General features: G+C 38.9%; 1 protein-coding gene across 2 annotated transcripts in view; it reads right to left on the bottom strand.

Moving 5' to 3' along the window:
• Positions 1-21,604, bottom strand: part of rabgap1l (RAB GTPase activating protein 1-like) — a 190,718-nt gene that overhangs the window by 21,911 nt on the left and 147,203 nt on the right. The window contains exons 16-19 of one of the 2 annotated variants that reach the window (XM_059340861.1): positions 20,394-20,519; positions 17,786-17,929; positions 8,671-8,712; positions 3,447-3,575 (exon numbers count right to left, since the gene is read on the bottom strand). In XM_059340861.1, the coding sequence (XP_059196844.1) occupies positions 3,447-3,575; positions 8,671-8,712; positions 17,786-17,929; positions 20,394-20,519 (441 nt within the window). Of the gene's footprint in view, positions 1-3,446; positions 3,576-4,947; positions 7,959-8,670; positions 8,713-17,785; positions 17,930-20,393; positions 20,520-21,604 lie in introns of those variants that run through there. The other variant, XM_059340862.1, reaches the window with a different exon arrangement.

Raw genomic sequence — 21,604 nt, 5'->3', positions numbered from 1 at the left:
AGAGGGAGCAAAGTGGCTTGGACAGGAAGGTTTCCCTTCTTTCTCTGATGGTGTTTAAACGTGGTAGTTCTTCTAACACACTTTACTGTGGGACATCACAAGCTGATGACATGCTGGGATCTGTGGGTGTATTAGTTTAGGACGGTTGAATGATCAGTGGTAAAATGAGGGAAAAGTGAGGAAAAGAACAGTATTCTGTTAGTCCTCCTCATCACTCGCAAGTCTTTTTTCGCTCTCTCTTCCTCTGACTGACTTGCTCTATTTCTTGTATCCACAGGGAATGTTCTATTTTAAAGTTAAAAGAGTGAGTCGCTTAAAAACACGACAGCAGAAAGAAGATGTTTTTGAGGAGAAGTTAAAGAGCTCAGAGACACACACACAGTTTGGATGTGTAAACCTCATCTGTTATAGGATGTGTTCAGTGTTTGAGATAGTGTTTTGGAGGATCACTTCACCCAAAAAGCATGAATTCTCTCAAAGTTTGACAATGTTAATCTCCAATGTTAATAGCATTTCCCAGCATTCCACCAGGATCACTTGATGTTTGTGATTTTCTATAAACTGAGCATGAAACAAGCCCCGTCAGACTAAATTAATTCAATAAATTAAATAAAATTAATAAATTAATAAAAGCCATTTAAGTAGGGCCCCTTGGTCTCTGTGGGCCCCCTAGAAAAGTTTTCTTTTTTCTTTTATTACACGAAAAATGGTAATAAAATAAAATAAAACTAACGACTTAAAAATTGAACTTCAATCAAAAACTGACAACATTTCATTGCCATTTTTGTCAACAAATAGCTACAAAACAATAATCTCATAGAGGGGCAAAATAGACAATATTCAAAGTAAGTAATCTACTGTCCCCTGTGAAACAAACACTGCCAGACTCCAAGCTGTTCTTTCAACTTTTGCAATCACTACATCCCATTGATTTAAATTACATTTGAAGGTTGGTTTAAGAAATTGGTTTAATTCTTTTCATACTGCACCAACTGCATCAACCAATTTATACAACCCATGATCCCAAATTGTTGTGACGCAAACAGATTGAAGTTCTTTGTAATAAATCAGAAAGTACTTTAAATCCTATTAAATGGAAAAGGCCACTTTAATACTGTAATAATCAACAAAAAAAAGTACATTTTATTTTTATATTAAGACTTAACAGCTTGCCTATTGTTTCAAGTGATTGCTCTGAAAGTTTGCCCTTTATTGGACATTTTTATGTTAACATTTTATTTAACTATAGGGCTGACTTTGTCTTTCTTTCTCAGACTTTGCATAATATTAAAGTCATTTTAAAAAATGGTTGTCTTGTGCATCATATATCTTTTTGGTTGTGTCATATATTTTTTACATGCTGACACCTCACACACAGACAGGTGTAAGTTTTGTCTGAGAGATAAGAGAGGAAAAATAAATATGCCAACACAAGAGGGAAATGAGGAACAGCAGGAAAGTAAAAGATCGGCGAAGGATGATCAAGGGATGAGCAGAGAGTGTTCCTGTCTGTCCTGAGGCGAAGTCATCCTGTCAAACCGACCTCACCCGCCTGAGCACAGCCTCGCTTCATTCAGTATTTGTGTTTTGATGACACTTTATTTAGTGCCCATAATCCATACAGACAGATGACAAATAAGGAGGAAATATCGGAATAAATAAGTTGAGAAACAAACAAAATGCAGATGCTTCCTAAAAAATGATGTGTATCATCAACTAACACCTTCACAGTCAATCTGAACAACTATGGGAAAGGGAATACCTTTAGAAAAGTTAATTTGTATGTGCGCTCTTGTACAACACAAGGCCTTATATGACAGGTTGCATCGGATTGTGCAAGAGTGCCAAAATGCTACACAACCGAGAGATAAACAGTGAGTCACAGTGCAGGATATCCTGTATGTAGAAAAACTCAGAAATACACGAAAGACTGGAGGATACTAAGCAACTTGCATCCATGTGTCCTGCCCAAACGTCCTTGAGCACAACACCACATCACAACCTGCTTATTCACCGAAAGTGTCTTCAGATAAAAAAAAATCTGGAAAATTAATAAAATGTAAAATATGAATTTTATGTAGATACCAGGAGACAGAGAGCGAGCACCAGAGAGAAAGGGAGGAGCAGAGGGTGATTATCTCCTTCATCTTTCTCAGTCGACTCTTTCCTTCCTCTATAACAACACACTGTGCTTGCACACGCACAGTCATACACACTGTGTACTCCTTTTGGTCTCTGGTGACCTCAGCAAATTCCCCAAATGCCAGCAGCCTCATTAAGGTCAAAAGAAGTGTGATAAAGTGTGTGTGTGTGTGTGTGTGTGTGTGTGTGTGTCTGTGTGTGTCTGTGTGTTTGTGGCATTTTTGTGACCACACAACCTGGTGAGCTGTTAAGAAAATCATGACCATCCGTGGAAGTGTCAGATTGCAGTCCAGCAAAGATACAGCAAATATAATTAATACGGCATACTGCAAGTAAAATCACAACAATACAACTAAACTACATGTTAAACCTGCAAAACTACTCACAAGGTAGTGCACAGTGGGATTTTATAGCTTGTTTGCTGAAAACGGCTACCTGCTGTGGCTGAAAATGAGCTATGAAAACAATAAAAGTTAACCAAAATAGTACATTTATGGACTGAGCAACTATAAAGCTCCGCAAACACAAGTGGAGCTGCAAATTTAGGTGGTAATTCCCTTTAGGTTGATCCCATGCACACTGTCATTTATTATTGTTAAATATTGTTTACAGTTGTATTAAAGAATACAGTAGTTATATGAGACATATTCCTGTCCTCCCTGTCGAGTTTATTCTAACACAGCAGAGATCCACCAGGGTTTGATACCCAGTTCGTGAAAGCTTTTTCTGTTCTGAACATTTGCTGCTGCACAACAAGTGATGCGTTTTACTTTTCAGGCTTGTTTGGAATAAACTGAATAAGACAGCAGCCTGAAGAGACACAGAAATGTCTTAATGCAAATAATAGTAGAGAGAGAAAGTTGAACTTATCACACTAATCTACTCTTTAAAAAGCAGTGTAAATAAAACACATGTATCTTAACTCTCTTACACAAGTAACCCTCAAATCTGGGCATCAGTTACATGGACAGAAAAGAGATAAAATCATAAAAGCACACAGGAATTGTGCAATAAACCATTACAACTGAGATACAGTATTGCATGGACTTGCTCCAGGACCTCTGACCCCTCTGGTATAAGGTATTTGTGTCTCAGTGGGAGATGCCAACACAGGAATTCCTTATTATGCTGCGCGGGCTCATACAACAATCTCATAGTCACTCCAGGAAGGATGTGTGTGTTTGTACACACTTGTACAACCGTTTTTTTTTTTTTTTTCACAGTGCAGTGCAGATAAACTTCAGGGGGAAAGTAAGGAATAAAGGGCTTAGGGACAGGACATGCATGTGTTTGTCTGTCCTTACCTTAATGTTGCAGGCCTGCTCCATAAGCCTGCGGGCGTTCTCTGCAGCTCTGTATCGTTTCGGGAGCTGGACTCTGAAGAACTTGAGAGCCCCTTCAAAGTCCGCCTGCAAGAGGTCCTCTTTGGACGTCTGGAGCGAGACATGAGGAGGTGGGAGGAGACAGATAGACAAGTGGTGGTCGTTAAGAGTCAGACAGACAGAGAGCAGAGTCACCTCCAGCAGATTGTTCTCCCCAGTTGCTGGCTGCCATTAGATTTATATATTCAGGCAGCACGGACTTACAAGGCTCTCATCTTGGAAGTAATTTCCCTTTCTGCCATTTAGCTTCAACTCTTTGCTCTCAAGGGTGCTGTGGTGCTGTGGAGTGTTTCAATTATCATGCGTTGCTTGAAGCAGAAGAGAGTACAAGCTTAAAGGAATACTTCACCGTTAAAATGATCATTTTTATATGAATTACTCACCCTGGTTACCTTACCTAATTTCTTCCTGAACTTTTAACAAAGTTTTGAGATAAATGACACTTGGATTACAAGTAGTGTGTGAACTCATATAGTTTCGCTGTTGTTAAACACAGCCTCCATTTATTAAATTCATCAAAGATTTACCGTACTTTGTTTTTGGATTTTCCATTCACCAACACCCGGTGACTAATTGATATACAAATTGTAATTTTAAAAGGTGAACTTTTCCTTTAACGCCTGAAATGCAAAACAAAAAAACAATAAGTAATCTCAAACCATTGTCAAAAACTTTACTTTCTTGCAATATGATGTGAGCCTACAAGTTAAAGCAGAGGGCATTGACATAAAAACGTATTGTTTGAAAGCATTTCCCTCTATTAACAAGTGTCAAAATGCTGCATGCAAAAGCCCCAACTTGTGCAGTCGAACTGCTCAGTTGCTGAACTTGTACTGGGCAAGTCTGAGTGGGAATCATAGTCCATGACAATCAATAACACCCTCTTGTGGTGTAAGGATGCACTGTCACCAGATTCTATCCAGATATCACCTCATGTGCTGTACACGTCTGATCAAGTGCTAATCGAAGACCAAGTCTGTATTTCTGTTTATAAACATGATCCCGAGTTGATCATGTTTCTTTCTTTGTGGTTAATGAGAGTTCAACATGAATAGGAGACAGAGAGGACAAGGGTCCAAGAGGTTCTCGTATTTGTTTTCTATATGAATCTATTCATGTAAGACTCAGGACTTATAGCAGAAAGCTAACAGACAAGCCTTCTCTTATGAATACAATTTTAGGCAATGGCTGTGTGACAAACAGAGAGGTCGACAACAGAATGTTCAAACTTTTAGAGGCCAAACCTTTACTACAAAAAAAAGATTTCTTTAGGTATTGTCTGAAGTGGGGAGACAGAAGTAGCTTTTTTGAGACATGCTTGCCTGTTCAGTAGCTCTACTTCACACTAATTCTAAACCCCGACCATCCCTTCATGCTCAGTTTCTTTCCTCCAGCGTCTGCTTCCCAGTCCCCCCTCTCTCACCGCCAGCAGCTTTGGGACGAAGAGCCGGTGTCCCATTCCAAGGAGACCCATCACCTTGCAGTATGAGTCCGCCGAGGCCTGACTGCCGTGGGCCCTCTCCTCTGCCTTTCCATCTCCATCCTCCAACGCCCTGCGCATTGCTGGAAGGGGCAGATGCGGGGTCAAGGCAGGTACCGGGGGAGGACTGGGCGGAGGAGAAGGTGGAGGAGAAGGTGGCGGGGTGGGGCAGGGTGAGGGAGAGGGGCGGTCCCGCTCCGGGGCCAGGGTGGCAGATGACTCCAGCGCGTCGTCCGAATGTCCCAGTGGGTTTCTTGGAGCTGGAGGACGGGTCGAGATCCGTCTTTAGGTCACTGTAGAGCCAAAAACTGGCTGAGTCCTGGTGAACGAGGAGACTGACCTTCTGGGAAGAGAAGTTGATAATGCCACATGAGGCAGTGTCACAATGGACTAATGTTCAGGACGCCAGCAAGGAAGGAAGCAACACACAGCAACTCAGCAGAGACAGCCCGGGCATCCAAGACATGCAACATTAACATTGATCCAGTTCATCCAGGCACCACAGAATTTGGACAAGTGGACAAGAGATCAGTGGAGGCCACTCAGCTTGTACCACTGTCAGAGCCCAGTAACGGCAACAAGGTGTGACAAAATACCAGTCTGAAAATGACGTATCGACACTGCTTTCGGCATAATGCTGAGTCTTCCAGCTACCTGCCAGACTCACTTTGAAATCCAGTCACACTTCCCACTTTCATCCTCTTGTGCCAAACTCCCCCAACCAATTCCAATCCAGTACGCCGTTGCCTGGCAACAAAGCTGCTCAACACGTGGGCCGCCGCTCTGGCAAACAGCAGCGATGGATAAGTACTCCACCCTTCGTTGTTAGACTTCAAAGACAGAGAGAAAATCTTCCTTAGTCTTCACAACTGAGTGGACCCAATGCTCGGCACATCAAATCCCCTGGTGCGTTTTGTACCCCAGTTCCCAAACAGTAGGGCGGACCTGTTATAAAGCTGACAGGATTTTAGCTTTCTTGTATAATGGCTAGAAATTACAGTATGAATGCTTTTATCTGAGGAGTCTAAGCCAGAGCCGGCTGTCCTGACGACATGGCAGAAGCAGACGAGATGAGGTCTGTTCGCATGGGAGTATAGCACTTTTCTGCCTTCAGGAGCCGATGATGCATTTGTGTTTGTTTATGGCTGAGTGGAGGCTAGACTGAGTCAGATTTAAGCCAGTGATGCGTGAAACAAGAGGAGTTTGGGAAGAGGTAGAAAAACTGAGCGCATCACGATAGCCTCTCTGTATCTTTGCTCTTCCTCTTCACTGAGTCTGACCAGATCCAAACCACAAAGAGCAGTAAAAGCACAGTCCAGTCAACAGCTCCAGCATGGACTTCAGCGCCTGTCCCTCCGGCTGATTTCCATCAGCAGCAGCAGCATCCAGGCATCCGGTCAGTAGCTCTTTCAAATGGGAAGCCGGCTACTTCAGATGGAAAGTCACTTCTGCCTCTTAATAATAAAAGCTAAAAGGATGAGTGTTGTCTACCAGGAGTGATGGTCCTGACCAGCAGCCGGGGTGAGGCAAAGCAAAGAAACCACACAGTGTTTCCTGTCCATCCTCCTGTCTCTTTTTCACTCTGTCTGCCTTCCTCTCTACCTCTCACTTTCTCTTTGTTTTGCTAACAGCTAGCAGCTAGCAGGGGCGGCTCCATTGCAGGGGCCTGGGTGGTGGACAGAGGTAGCGTGTTGGAGAAATGCATATACATCCAACAGAGAAGAGGAGAAGACGGAGGTAGAGGGATCGGAGGTAAATTAGACTGAGAACGAAGTACTGTGGTAGAGAAGACGCTCCAAAGAGGCATCCATTGGAGGTAAAGATGGAGTGGGAAAAAAATGTAAAAAAACAACAAAAACAAAAAGCTTTCTCCTCCAGGTCCAGAATGCTAATGCTATAGCTTATGCTCCTGTTGTGATGTGGATGGCGACTAAGCAGGAGAGGGAGGGAGGTGAACACAGATGGAGGGAGGGGTGATGAGAGCGGAGAGGAGAGCAGGATGGAGGGAGGAAGGAGGAGGGGAGAGGGAGCCTCGGGGGAGAATGCCGTCATGCCTGGCCAATGAGAGGCAGACAGTGGAAGCCCCTTCCACCCTCCTTACATCCTCATTTGTTCTCCATTCCCGACCGTCACATGCACCATATCTCTCTCTGTCTGACACACAGAATACATTATTGCTGAGATATAGAGCAGGATGGCTTTTTAAAACCAACCATGTATGATTCATTTAACGAGGAAAACACTTAGTGTATTTATTATTATTATTATTATTATTAATATCATGAGCCAATCTGCAAGATTGGATTAGCTGTACCAGTTTTAATGTAGGACTGTTTAATGATATTAGTGTTCTTATGTATACTATGTAGTTTTTTGTATTTTTGTGGTGGTGAAAATAAATACTTGATAATTTAATTTTTTGACAGGAATGAAATATTAAAGGCCTGGGCTGGGGGGAAATAAACTGATAAACTACTAATAATCTTTTAATTTGGCTAATTTTCTTTTTTTTCTAACCTGTTTTTTCTAGCATCTAATGTAAAAAAATAAATGAGAGTAATCAATCACTAACTGACTGAAAACATTGAGATACCAAGGAAAACCAAAACCAGTACAGTTGGAAACTCTCTTCTTTCTTTCCTTTTCAAAGTGGTTTATAATGGCTTATAATGTATATGGGCAGAACCCATGTTCCCAATAATTAATTGACACATTTTGTTTACTTGGTGTTTTGTGTGAAGCCATGTTTTTTGGGGGGATTGCATAGATAAAAGGTGACGGTATAAATCACTTAATAGTGCTATTACTGTTAGTTTTAAAAAGACAGTCCTACTTTTCAAGTTAATGGGAGCCGAGAATTACATTCCAATGTGAAATGACCTGTTTTATTTGATTTGCTAGATGAATAAGAAATAAGTTGTGTGTGTCATGTCCATTTTAATCTGTAAAAACATAATAAAACATTCAACATGATGCTAAATTATTTCTTTATTTTGTAGTAACAAGACATGGACTTCATGACAAGACAAGCATGCCTTTCACAAGGACTGTCCAATCAAATGAATGTCCCCACAGGCCTTGAAACCTAAAAACCTTGTGTGCATCCATAGCTGTATTTATTGCTTAAAATGTGTTAACAAGTTAGTAACTTCAGCTGCTTACTGAAAACATAATAAAAACTAATCATATTCATACTGCTCAAAACATATGCGATAACATGACAGTAAAATTATTACCTTTGTGACACATTCTGCGACACATTCAGCATGATGTATTACATAATGAGTCTTTACCTATTTGTCCAGTTTGTCTTTAAGGAAAAATCAGCCTCAATTCACAATGCAGTTTCTGATTTGAGCACTAGGGGGCAAGAAATGCCAACAAATGAACCCTCTAACCTCTTCCCATCACATCAGACTGAGGACTCATGAACCTCCTGACACACACTGCCTTCTGCACAATCATGCTTCTTAAAAAATTTGCTTTGAACTTTGAACAACTGATTCTTAGTAATAACAACCCTAACAAACTGTTATTTGAAATTGAAAAAAAGTCAAATGAAAGGTAGAAAATGTCTACTTTTTCCTCAAATATATCATCATACAAAAAATACATAGTTTTTCAACCAAAGCAAAGATACATAGTTAAATGAAAATGAGCACCTACCTTAAGCAGGGCCAGGGCTACATTAAAGATGATATTCAAGCCCTGAAAAGAAAGAGAGAGGAGAATTAGATACAAACATAGCAACTAGTATTGCAGAAACTATCATATTTATGTGTTGTAACTACGCAATGGGGCATCAACTATGTTGGGGTATCTGGTTACAGATACCAATTGCCTTCATCAAGGATCACCAAAAATGTTGGTAAATAAGGATGGCTCTTTTATGAATAAATGATGACCTTGCACAGGGCATCAAATATATTAATAAAAGGGCGTTATCATAAATGCTATCCTTCCCATAAGGATACCAAATATGTAGGGATGAACCTGAGCAACACTGGTGTGGATCTCACGGTTCAAATGACTTGATTTACTCTAAGTCAGCTCGTAGGGGCACCACTCTGTAAAACAGAGAAAAATATAGCCAATTCACCTAAATCAGTCTCATAAAATTGTTAAACTATCAATTTGGAACACTGATTATTAATTATGAATATAATCATAATCAAACTAGAAAATTTCTTCAGGGGAAATTCTGAAAGGGCCACGGGGGCTACTGCCGGTGTATGTCCACTATGATGAGATGCCGAATGTTCCGGGACAGAGGTGGACAGACTGGAATTTCTGGCCTCAAACAGAAAGCATTTTTGGCAAAACCATAATGCCTATCATTGATCCGACTTCACTTTGTGCGTCCTGGGTTTTTCCTGAACGTCTACATATGTTTGTTTTTTTAAGAAAAATGAAAAAATAGCTTTGTTAGAGCGATCTAAAAAAATGTTACATCTCCCTTTTTCAGAAATCTTCCTGTGTTTTTAATATGGGAGCCAATGAGGCTGTTGGTGTGTGTTGGTGGAGCGTCTGTGCGTCCTACACCCAAACTACAGCTCTGATAGCTTTACCAGAGGATTGTGAGTGAGAAGACAAATTTTCCTATGTTTCTATGTATAAATTATTTCTATAGAGTGCAATTTGCACCCTTGAGCACAGTTTTCAAATTTGTTTTTGACAATTTATTCTCTCCCTCTACACTCTTGCGATGTCACACACTGTGACACAAACATACGAGGAAAAACTAGGAAACAAATTGAGAAAAAAGTCTAGAAATATCTAGAAAAGCTTTAGAAAAATTTAGAGAAGGATCTAGAACAACCTAGAAGGTGATATTGAAAACAATCTAGAGATCTAGAGCTTTTCTAGATTTTTCTTGATTATTTTCTGGATTTTTCTTAATCCTTCTCTAGATTTTTTGAAAGCATTTCTAGATATTTCTAGATCATATTCTAGATTTAAAATAAATATTTTTCTGGATTTTTCTCTAGTTTTTACAAGAGCATTTCTAGATCATTTTCTAGATTTTTCTAGATCCTTTTAATTTTTCGAAATTTTTCTAGATTATTTTCTAGATTTTTCTTGATCTTTCTCTAGATTTTTCTAAAGCATTTCTAGATTCTAGAAAAAAAATCTAGAAAATCCATAAAAAGATCTAGAAATATCTAGAAATGCGTTCAAAAAATCTAGAGAAGGATCAAGAAAAATCTAGAAAAGCTCTAGGAAAAACTAGGAAACAAATTGAAAAAAGTCTAGAAATATCTAGAAAAGCTTTAGAAAAATTTAGAGAAGGATCTAAAAAAACTCTAGAAAGTGATATTGAAAAAAACCTAGAGATCTAGAGCTTTTCTAGATTTTTCTCGATTATTTTCTAGATTTTATTAATCATTCTCTAGATTTTTCGAAAGCATTTCTAGATATTTCTAGATCTTTTTCTGGATTTTCTAGATATTTGTTTTCTAGATCATATTCTAGATTTTTTAACATCTTTTTCTGGATTTTTTTCCTAGTTTTTACAAAAGCATTTCTAGATCATTTTCTAGATTTTTCTAGATCATTTTAATTTTTCGAAATCTTTTCTAGATTTTTCTTAATCCCTCTCTAGAGTTTTCGAAAGCATTTTTTTAGATATTTCTAGATCTTTTTATGGATTTTCTAGATATTTGTTTTCTAGATCATATTCTAGATTGAAAAAAATATATATTTTTCTGGATTTTTTCCCTAGTTTTTACAAAAGCATTTCTAGATCATTTTCTAGATCCTTTTAATTTTTGAAATCTTTTCTAGATTTTCCTTAATCCTTCTCTAGAGTTTTCGAAAGCATTTCTAGATATTTCTAGATCTTTTTCTGGATTTTCTAGATTTTTTTTCTAGAATCTAGAAATGCTTTAGAAAAATCTAGAGAAAGATCAAGAAAAATCTAGAAAATAATCTAGAAATATCTAGAAATGCGTTCAAAAAATCTAGAGAAGGATCAAGAAATGCTCTTGTAAAAACTAGAAAAAAATCAAAAAAAAAATTGGATTTTCTAGATATTTGTTTTCTAGATCATATTCTAGATTTTTTTAACATCTTTTTCTGGATTTTTCCTAGTTTTTACAAAAGCATTTCTAGATTCTAGAAAAAAAATCTAGAAAATCCATAAAAAGATCTAGAAATATCTAGAAATGCGTTCAAAAAACGCTTTTTTTTCTAGATTTTTGTCTTCTAGATCATATTCGAGATTTAAAAAAAAAATCTTAGATTTTTCTAGATCCTTTTAATTTTTCGAAATCTTTTCTAGATGTTTCTAGATTTTTCTTGATCCTTCTCTAGATTTTTCTAAAGCATTTCTAGATTCTAGAAAAATAATCTAGAAAATCTAGAAAAAAATCTAGAAATACTTTAGCTATTTTAAGCAAAATACACCTATTTTTAAAAAAAAATAATTTAAACAAAACACAACATAAATCATCAATTGACAAACACAGTAAAAAAAGAAAAGAAAAAGAACAACAATACAATCACAAAACCAACCTAAATAAGTAAATAAATAAAACAATAATAAATGAGAACTTTAACACATTAAATAACATTAAAACTAAACTAGTCACAAACAAACATCAAACATAACTAGAAAATTTCCTCTGGGGAAATTCTGAAAGGGCCATGGGGGCTACTGCCGGTGTGTGTACACTATGATGAGATTCTTCAGAGAACTGTGCCCTTTGACCTCAAAAAGTGTGTTTGTGTGTGTGTGTGTGTGTGTGTGTGTGTGTGTGTGTGTGTGTGTGTAATTAAAATCACATAAAGTTACCTCTGTGTGTGTGTGTGTGTGTGTGTGTGTAATTAAAATCACATAAAGTTACCTGTGTGTGTGTGCATGTTTGAAGCATGTGTATGCATATGTGAGGAGTGTGCGCACTGACGCGCATATGTGTGTGTGTGTGTGTGTATCTGTAACTGTAATCACATCAAAGGTCAAAGGCAATCAGATCAAAGCAATCAACAGAATTAACTGACACCTGCCAATGTCCCGGAAGAGTGACAGCAGCCAGAGGTGGACAGACTTTCTGGCCTCGAACAGAAAGCATTTTTGGCAAAACTATAATACCTATCATTGATCCAACTTCTCTTTGAGCGTCCTGAGTTCTTCCTGAACATCTACATATGGTTTTTTTTAATAAAAATGAAAAAATAGCTTTGTTAGAGCGATCTAAAAAAAACTGTTACATCTCCCTTCTTCAGAAATCTTCCTGCGTTTTTAATATGGGAGCCAATGAGGCTGTTGGTGCGTGTTGGTGGCGCATTTGTGCGTCCTACGTCCAAACTATAACTCTGACAGCTTTATCAGAGGATTGTGAGTGAGAAGACAAATTTTCTTACGTTTCTATGTATAAATTATTTCTGTAGAGTGGAATTTGCGGCCTGGAGCGCAGTTTTCAAATTTATTTTTTGACAATTTTTTCTCTCCCTCTACACTCTGAGCGATGACATCACACACTGTGACACGAACATTCCGTGCAAAATCCACAGTAAAGCAAAGCCCCGAGCACTGGTCCCTACAGCTATTGCTGTATGGGATGTTTATCATGTTTATCCACAGGTTTATAAAAAATTCAGCGGATCAGCATATTTATATCTGATACATTCAAAGTTAAACTTATATTCAGGAACTGAAATTTATGGCAATTTATAGCTGTACTTTACAGCTTGGCAGTTGGCAGTTTCCAATAGATAATGCACCTAACCCTCCCAAAATACTACTGAGACGTCTAAAACGTGTCCAACTTTACACCTGTACACCTATACCTGTACACCCTGGACAGGTCGCCAGACTATCACAGGGCTGACACATAGAGACAGACAATCACACTCATTTAGAGTCACCTGTGGAGTCACCAATTAAACCTAAGTGCATGTCTTTGAACCATGGGAGGAAGCCGGAGTACCTGGTGAGAACCCTCACTGACACGAGAAGAACATGCAAACTCCACACAGAAGTCGAACAGGCGATCCTCGTGCTTTGAGGCAAGATTGCTAACTACTAAACTACCGTGTGGCCCCCTCTTCCAAACATATCACAATGAAAAAAATAAAACCAACAGTCTTGTGTCTGAAAACAAATAATTCCAACTTTATGTGAAATCGTGTATATATATGTCTATTAGCAATGTTATGTAATTATCACTACTGTAATAAAATATATGCATATTAAGTTGACGAGAGCACTGAGTTAAATCACGATGTCTAACAAATCAGAGCAGAGAGAGGTAGAATAAAGGGTAAAACTATATGATAAAAATTAGATAAAGCTTAAAGTTCATCTTGTTTTATCCATTACACGTTCAGTGTTTCTATATGAACATATGGAGCAGATAATTGTGGTGAGAGGTTTTGCTTCTATTCTGATACATGTACATTAATACTGTGACATCATGTTTTTTTCTCTCTCCTCTCCCGTCGACAGTGCTTCTGATTTTGACACGGAAAGAAAGTAAATGTAAAGCTGATGTCAGCTCTGCATGGGAACACCCGTCTCCTTGGTCTCCGTGACAACCAGTTCACATGGCAACACAAGAGCTAAAAATATCTGGAAGGCTCTAAAAATAACCGGAGAAGGAGGAAAGAAAGGGGGAGCTCTGCCTTCACACACACCTATCTCTGCAGGCCTCAAGATGGTGCTACAGCGCTGAGGCAGGATCAAAGGTAAAGTAGTGTTCAATATAATAGCAGTCCAATGTGACTAACCAGATTAATCCAGGTTTTTAGTATATTTTTTATTGCTACATGGCAAACAAGGTACCAGTAGGTGCAGTAGATTCTCAGAAAACCAACAAGACCCAGGATTCGTGATATGCACGCTCTTAAGGCTGTGCTAATGGGCGTTATTGGGTGTGTTAAAAAAAATAGCAGTGTGGCATTCAATCAGTGAGGTCATCTATTTTGTGAAAAAACAGGTGTGAATCAGGTGGCCCCTATTTAAAGATGAAGCCAGCACTTGTTGAACATGCATTTCTCTTTGAAAGCCTGAGGAAAATGGGTCGTTCAAGACATTGTTCAGAAGAACAGCTTACTTTGATTTAAAAGTTGATTGGAGAGGGGAAAAATTATAAAGATGTGCAAACAATTATAGGCTGTTCCGCTAAAATGATCTCCAATGCTTTAAATGGAGAGCAAAACCAGAGACATGTGGCAGAAAACGGAAGACAACCATCAAAATGGATGGAAAAATAACCAGAATGGCAAAGGCTCAGCCAATGATCAGCTCCAGGATAATCAAAGACAGTCTGGAGTTACCTGGAAGTGCTGTGACAGTTGTGTGAAGACGTCTGTGTGAAGCTAATCTATTTACAAGAATCCCCCGCAAAGTCCCTCGTTAAAAAAAAGGCATGTGCAGAAGAGTTACAATTTGCCAAAGAACACATCAACTGGCCTAAAGAGAAACGGAGGAACACTTTGTGGACTGATGAGAGTAAAATTTTTCTTTTTGGGTCCAAGGGCCGCAGACAGTTTGTGAGACGAGCCCCAAACTCTGAATTCAAGCCACAGTACACATGGAAGACAGTGAAGCATGGTGGTGCAAGCACCATGATATGGGCATGTTTCTCCTATTATGGTGTTGGGCCTATTTATCACATACCAGGGATCATGGATCAGTTTGTATATGTCAAAATACTTGAAGAGGTCATGTTGCCTTATGCTGAAGAGGACATGCCCTTGAAATGGGTGTTTCAACAAGACAATGAGCCCAAGCACACTAGTAAACTAGCAAAATCTTGGTTCCAAACCAACAACATTGATGTTATGGAGTGGCCAGCCCAATCCCCGGACCTTAATCCAATTGAGAACTTGTGAGGTGACATAAAAAATGCTGTTTCTGAAGCAAAACCAAGAAATGTAAATGTAAATGTGGAATGTTATTAAAGAATCTTGGAGTGGAATAACAGCTGAAAGGTGCCACAAGTTGGTTGACTCCATGCCACACAGATGTGAAGGAGCTATAAAAAAAAAATGTGGTCATACAACTAAATATTAGTTTAGTGATTCACAGGATTGCTAAATCCTAGACACAAAAAAGTTTGTACAAAATAGTTTTGAGTTTGTAAAGTCAACGGCAGACACTGCTATTTTTTTTAACACACCCCTTTCAACAAATTACCTTTGCCTTAAGAGCGTGCATATCACGAATGCTGGGTCTTGTTGGTTTTCTGAAAATCTACTGCACCTACTGGTACCTTGTTTGCCATGTAGCAATAAAAATTATACTAAAAACCTGGATTACTCTGGTTAGTCACATTGGACTGCTATTATATTGAACACCACTGTATGTGTGAGAGACGGAGAGATAATTTCGAGAGAGAAAGAGTGTGAAAGTTTAATTGGGAGAGATGAACATGCAGAAAGCGGAGACATCATGACAGAGGCAAGGGAGGTGATGGCGCAATAAGACATGAGAGGAGTGAAGGTTCAAAAATGAATGTGGAGCGAGTAAATAGTGACGTAGAGGTAGGTCATTTTGCAGCTCAAACGTGATATTTTTTGTTTAGAAAAATCTTGGATGACACTAAATAGTCAAAGGTAACTAAATTACTAATAACTGATTACAAAAGTAACTCGCAAAATGCATGTGACATCAAGGTGAGAGCCTGGAAATCCCCACTAATCAGTATTCGCTAAAAAGTCCCGTATCCTTTGACTTAATATTTCATACACCAATGTTAAAAATAAGATAAAATAAATGAATTACAGTTGGGTGAGGGTAAAATGTAGACTAAATTGAAAGTAACAGAATGATCAAAGTAAACTCTTGAGGAGACTTCATCAGGGAAAGAGAGCTGACTGAGGCTGAAGTAGAATATGAATATGATTAATAAAAATGATGAGAGAAAAGCTTGCAGAAAGGCAACCAGGGCAGAGAAGGGATGAAGAGAAAACAGGAAAGAAGGGAAGATGAAAAGTCAAAAGTAAAGCAGAGAGTGAACAGTGAAGAGAGCGGGCAAAGACAGATGGCTGTATAAAGAAAGAGTACTGGTTGAATAAATATTAAGAAAACACAGCAAAAAAAAGTTGTTAAAGAAATGGCAAAAAAGAGGGAAATCAAAGAGAGCACACGTGCAAAGGGACAGATGATAGTCAAAGGAAGCAATGAAGGAATGAGAGAAGATGATGGAGGGAGCCAGAAAAAAGAAGGGCAGACAAAGAGGCATACAGGAGATGAGAGTTCTGGTTTAACAAGCAGATTCTCATCATGCGGCTCATTGGGTGAGAAAGACCTGGGAAACTTTTAATTGTTCTGCCTCGGGCCAATAAAAGGACAGAGAGAGAGGAAGGGAGGCAGAGATTTGGAGGAGAAAGGAAACGAAGAGGGCATTTGACTTTGGTTGTTTTATGTTATAAAACGTTTCAGAACAAGATTCACAAACAAAAGTAATTCTAGCAAGTACTGCTGGTGGATAACAAGTTCTTCTGTTTTAGATTAAGGTCAGAATTTGATACAGTGGATCATAAGATTCTGCAGAGTTTCCTGTAAAACATGAGTGATATTGGTCTTAAACTGTTCAGATCTGTTGTTATGGGTCATGTCTCTTCATCTGTGTGGTTGTGGTGCTCCTCACAGCTCTGTTCTTGGCCCCTTGGTGTTTTTGATTTTCTCTGCTCCAAACACAACATTTATGTTCCATAAGGACGCAGGTGCATGGTTTCACATCCAGGTAGTGGCCTCAGTCAGATACTCCCAGTGCATCCTCATTACACATTTTGCTTCAGCAGGTCTGTCTGGCAGCTTTACCGGCCACCTGATCCAGTCGGTGTGGATCAGCTGAAAGCTTTGAGTCCCCAAATTATACGGCCACAGATCAGATGATACGGCCAAATAAATGTGGACCATCAAACTTGTGGTGTTTGGGTACCATGTACACTGATGAACTACCTTATGTTTGAACATGGTATTTCTTCCAAACTATCAGAAACTAGTCCAATAATAATGATAAAAAGACGTTGCTAACCCTAACCCTAACCCAAGCATTTATGCATTCACACACAACTGTATAAACAATTTCAACCACCCACAAATCCTGTGGAGATGCTGGTCGCAGCTTTCATTTGATTTCTTGAGCTCCTTTGTCATTTCAGGGGAAAAACACTTTTCCAGGATTTAATGAAGTTAAAAAAAGTTGTTGTATCATTTCACATAATCCTTCAGAGGATATTAATATTTTTAAAAAGTGAGTCCATGAGGTAAACTTCTGACTTTTCCTGAAGAAGGTCTTCAGAGGAGCTTTCTGTAAGAATGTATTAGACCAAGAAGCAAGCAGTGATTGGTATCAGGTCAAGTGGTCCTAATGACATTAAATCACTGATCGTATCAGCCTTTAAAAGCCTGATCAGTGCATCCCTATTGAACACAATGAGCAGATATTAGATCAAACCAAAGGAGCAGAATGCAGAAGGATCAGTGCTGGTGCAGCTTTCCCTTAAGTACCCTCTACTTGTGGCCACTGATAGCTGGACAGTGGAGGCACTGTAGTGTTGAACCAACTCCTCCTCCCTCCATCCTCCTCTCACACCTTTTCCTTTATGTATCCTTCGTCCTACCTCAATGCTTACCATTTTCCCTCCTAACATCCCAGTAACTTCTGCCACACTTCTCTTCCTTCCTTGTTGTTTTCTTCTACCTCCTTACTATTCCTCTCATCTCTCTATAAGGATGACCCTCCCCTCCCTCACTGGACCCTGGACAATGCAATCCAAATTACTCTCCATATACTGCCAGTATAAAGTAGTGCATTGAGCCAAATTATACCTCACAGAGCAGCAGGTCAGTGATGTGGAAAACCATACAGAGGGGGAACTTGGCAGTGAAGAGGGTGAGGAACCACTGGGAGGCATACATGTGTGCCTCCAGGTTGAGCTCCTGGAAGTGGGACCACAGCTCTGGAAGCTGCTCCTGTGGGAGCAGACAGAAGAGGAGGGGAAACTTGTGAGATGAAACAGCACTTACATGAATAGAAAGATGCGGCTCTGTTTGTCATTTCAATTTTACATTATTTCATTTTTACCCATCCTTTATTAAATCAGCTCGTCTCCCTGAGATGATAATCTCTTTCAAGAGAGACCAAAGAACAAAAGAAAGACGCATAACACAATTCAGAATCACATCCCAGCTGCCAAAAAGTCAGACATTATTCATGCATTGCACACATTGTTAGACTTCCAGTAAATACATAAAAAGGCAAACATACTATATAATACAAAGCAAGTACATTCACAACTTGTTACAAATCTGAATCGTGAATGTGTGATTTTGTGTATGAGTGCATGACTACAAGATCTCAGCGTTGCCAATATTATTATAATACTCTGTGTACTTCTAGAAGTATCCAAAATAATTATTTTCTTCTACTTATTATTCTTTTTCCTCACCATTTGTTTGCTCTAGTTTAAGGGACGCACAATATAAATATCCGTACCAATATATTAATTAATTTTTCATTGTCCTTAATTATGGGCAGGTGGGTTTTGTATAGTTTTCAGTCTAATATATGTCACAAAGGAGAAGCAAATGATTAGATTCTAGATTTTATTTTTCAACTTTCAACTTTTCAATCTGGGTTATATATTTTTGCACATCAGAAAAAAACAGCTGTAGCTTTCAAGTAGAAAAGCATATGTTTGTGTGTGTGTGTGTGTGTGTGTGTGTGTGTGTGTGTGTGTTTCTTAGTATCCATGCATGTACAGTAAAAAAAAAAAAAAAAGTTCAATCAGCCAGATAGCAATCCACTTTTGCAGCCAAGTTTTCGTGCCACATGACACCTGACTGGATCAGATAGTGAGCTCCCACCTGTACGCTAATAATTAGCAGTCAATGCTAACATCCTTACATTGAGCTCATTTGCTCGATGCTAATAGATTTGATCTTGATGCTGAGAGACGACAGCTAGCAGGGCCAGGATGGATTTCAGGGCCAAATGAAACTCTACTCAGTGAGTGGATTTAGGCTGTAATACCTGAGTGGGATGGGACTCAACCAGCAGCAGGATCATCAGCCTCAACTGACAGAAAGAATTTTGTTCAGCCTACAGAGACCACGAGTCTCACACACACAGGCTTTGAAGAAATTCTTGATAGATTCTATTATATTTTGTGACCAGAAACAGGTCAACAAGGCAAGAACAAACATGATGCAATCACTAGTAACATGCTTGATGTAGTTGAATATGATCAGACTTTCTTTGCTTTTATGGAAAATGCAAAAACATTTTTTAGGGCTATTTGCACTGTCTTTTCTTTTTAGTGGCATCCAGCATGAGGAATTGCACAAACCCTTAATTCAATCATTAATTAAATAAAACAGCCCAAGGGACCTTCATCCTCAAGAAAGTAAAAATGTTGGAAAATCAAATCTAGTGTAAATCTAATTTAATGGTCCTCGAGCCCAGCCTGTACAGCAAGGATCCCAGGCCAAGTGGATCAATGACCTGACACGGTGTCTGGATATTGCTTAAACAGAAATCCTTATTAATCCTGATACTTGATTGAATCACCTGGTTGCATAAGTGTTGTCTCTAAATAACCAACTTGTTAATGGTGAACTGTTTGATCTAGGCTGAGACTTAGTTAGAGATCACAGTCTGATGCTGCTGATGCTTGACTGAGCTGCAGCAGCCACCCTCTCTAGCCAGCTATCACTCATTTCAAACTGTCACCAGCATCTTTTAGTGATTAAACACACTGACAGTGAATATTCACTCTGGATTTTTCTGTTTATTTGTTCTGTTTACTCTGCAATCCCCCCCCCCAAAAAGAGCCTTTTAGTACAAAATATGATGAGAAATGAAGTGTTAATCTATAGTTTCATTCTCCAGGAAAGTTCTGTGTCTCCATGATAAGTAACATACAGGATATCCTAGAAAAGACAGGTTGAAATGGGAAAATGAAATTTGTCTTCTCAGCATTATTTCCATCAGCGTTGGACGAAGTTTTCAGATCCCTTACTTGAGTAAAAGTATTGACACCACTCTGTAAATTACTCCATTACAAATAAAAGTCCTGCATTCAAAACCTACTTAAGGAAAAGTACAAAAGTATCAGCATTTAGATGTAATTAAAATATCAAAAGTAAAAGTAATCATTTCAGACTGTTTTAAATATTCCAAATATATTGTTGGGTTATTATTATTGATGCATTTATGAAAGCAGCATTTTACTGTTATCCAAGTAGGGCTAATTCCAACTACTTTATATACTTTTATTTGGTTTAATTTATTAACAAGTGTAATCATTTTAAGTTGATCATATTTTTATGGAATAATAAAGTTACATATGTGGAGATAGTGGAATACACCACCGGTTTCCATTGTATTGTAAAATTCCATTAGATTTCATGTATTATAAAACACTGCAGCACTAACCTGCATCAGCCTCTCCAGCTGGTAAAACTTGCAGTGAAGATCTTCAAAGTTGTTTTTGTAGAGAGCTCTGAGGCCGTACTCATACATGATTTTCACCAACACACAGAAGGCTTGTTCCTCTGGCATCTGAAATCAAATAGATGATGTTTAACCGCAGCAACATTAACGAAAGCTCCGACCAACTGACTGTCCAACATGTACATCCATTGCCAAAAAGGACATTTTGTTTGAATCTCGCTATGAAAACTGGTGGTCACGCAGCCTTCAAGGAACAGACACATTTTATTATCCAGCGTGATTTGCCTGGCTCTAAAAAAAGGTCTAAAGGACAGAAGAAGAAGGTGTCAATGACTTTTAGAGACATACTTCACCATGACTTCATGTCCAAAAATTTGTGTGCTTCATTGTCTCAGTGTGTATTTTGGATGAATGAAGATAAGAGGCATGAGAGAAAGCTTAAAACTGTGTGTTTCTAGGTGGGTATATGGGTTCATTTCCTCTCTCCCTCTCTCTCTCTCTCTCTCCCACACACACTCTCTCACACACACACACACGCAGACAGTGAGGTGATATTTAATCAGAGTGACATTGTGTGTTTGGGGCTGAATGGGCTCCTGCAGGTAAACCTGAACCCCTATTAATATTCCTGACATCTCCTCTATAACCTCTCCCTTCTTCCTCTATAATCCGTCTGTCTTTCCTTCTCCACTCTCCTATCTTTTTCACTCCTGTCTCCTCTCCTCTGTACATCACGTTGTCGCTTCACCAAAATCGTCCATAACTCTCCTCCGTGACTCTCTCCACCGTCTCTCTTCCTCCTGATCTCTGTTCCCCTCTCCCTCCATCTTCCTCCTCTTTAACCTCTGCTGCCCTTGTTATTTGGACTTCAACCAAACTTCCTCCTCCGCTTGGGGCTCCCGCCTCCATGTGTCTCCTCCTCTGTCTCCACTCCATCTGTCTTTTAACAGCTTCCCAAACACACAAATTTCAGGTGTGTTTTACAAGTTGCAACAGTCAAAGGACAATGAGCACTGAACGAAGTGACTAAAAATAAATAAAATGTACTTAGATGTGTATGGGTATAGATATATAAAGCAAAATGTCTGTAAGTGACCTTGAAAATAAATGTGAGAGACTGAATGAGTGCCTGCTTCACCCTCTTTCCCACTTCTCATTTTCTGCTATGACTCTTTCAGTTTTACCTTCTCTTG

The sequence above is a fragment of the Centropristis striata genome, chromosome 9 (assembly GCF_030273125.1).
Source record: "Centropristis striata isolate RG_2023a ecotype Rhode Island chromosome 9, C.striata_1.0, whole genome shotgun sequence".
Classification (NCBI taxonomy): domain Eukaryota; kingdom Metazoa; phylum Chordata; class Actinopteri; order Perciformes; family Serranidae; genus Centropristis; species Centropristis striata.
The sequence above is the reverse complement of the archived record's forward strand: the minus strand, read 5'-3'. Positions and strand labels throughout refer to the sequence as shown.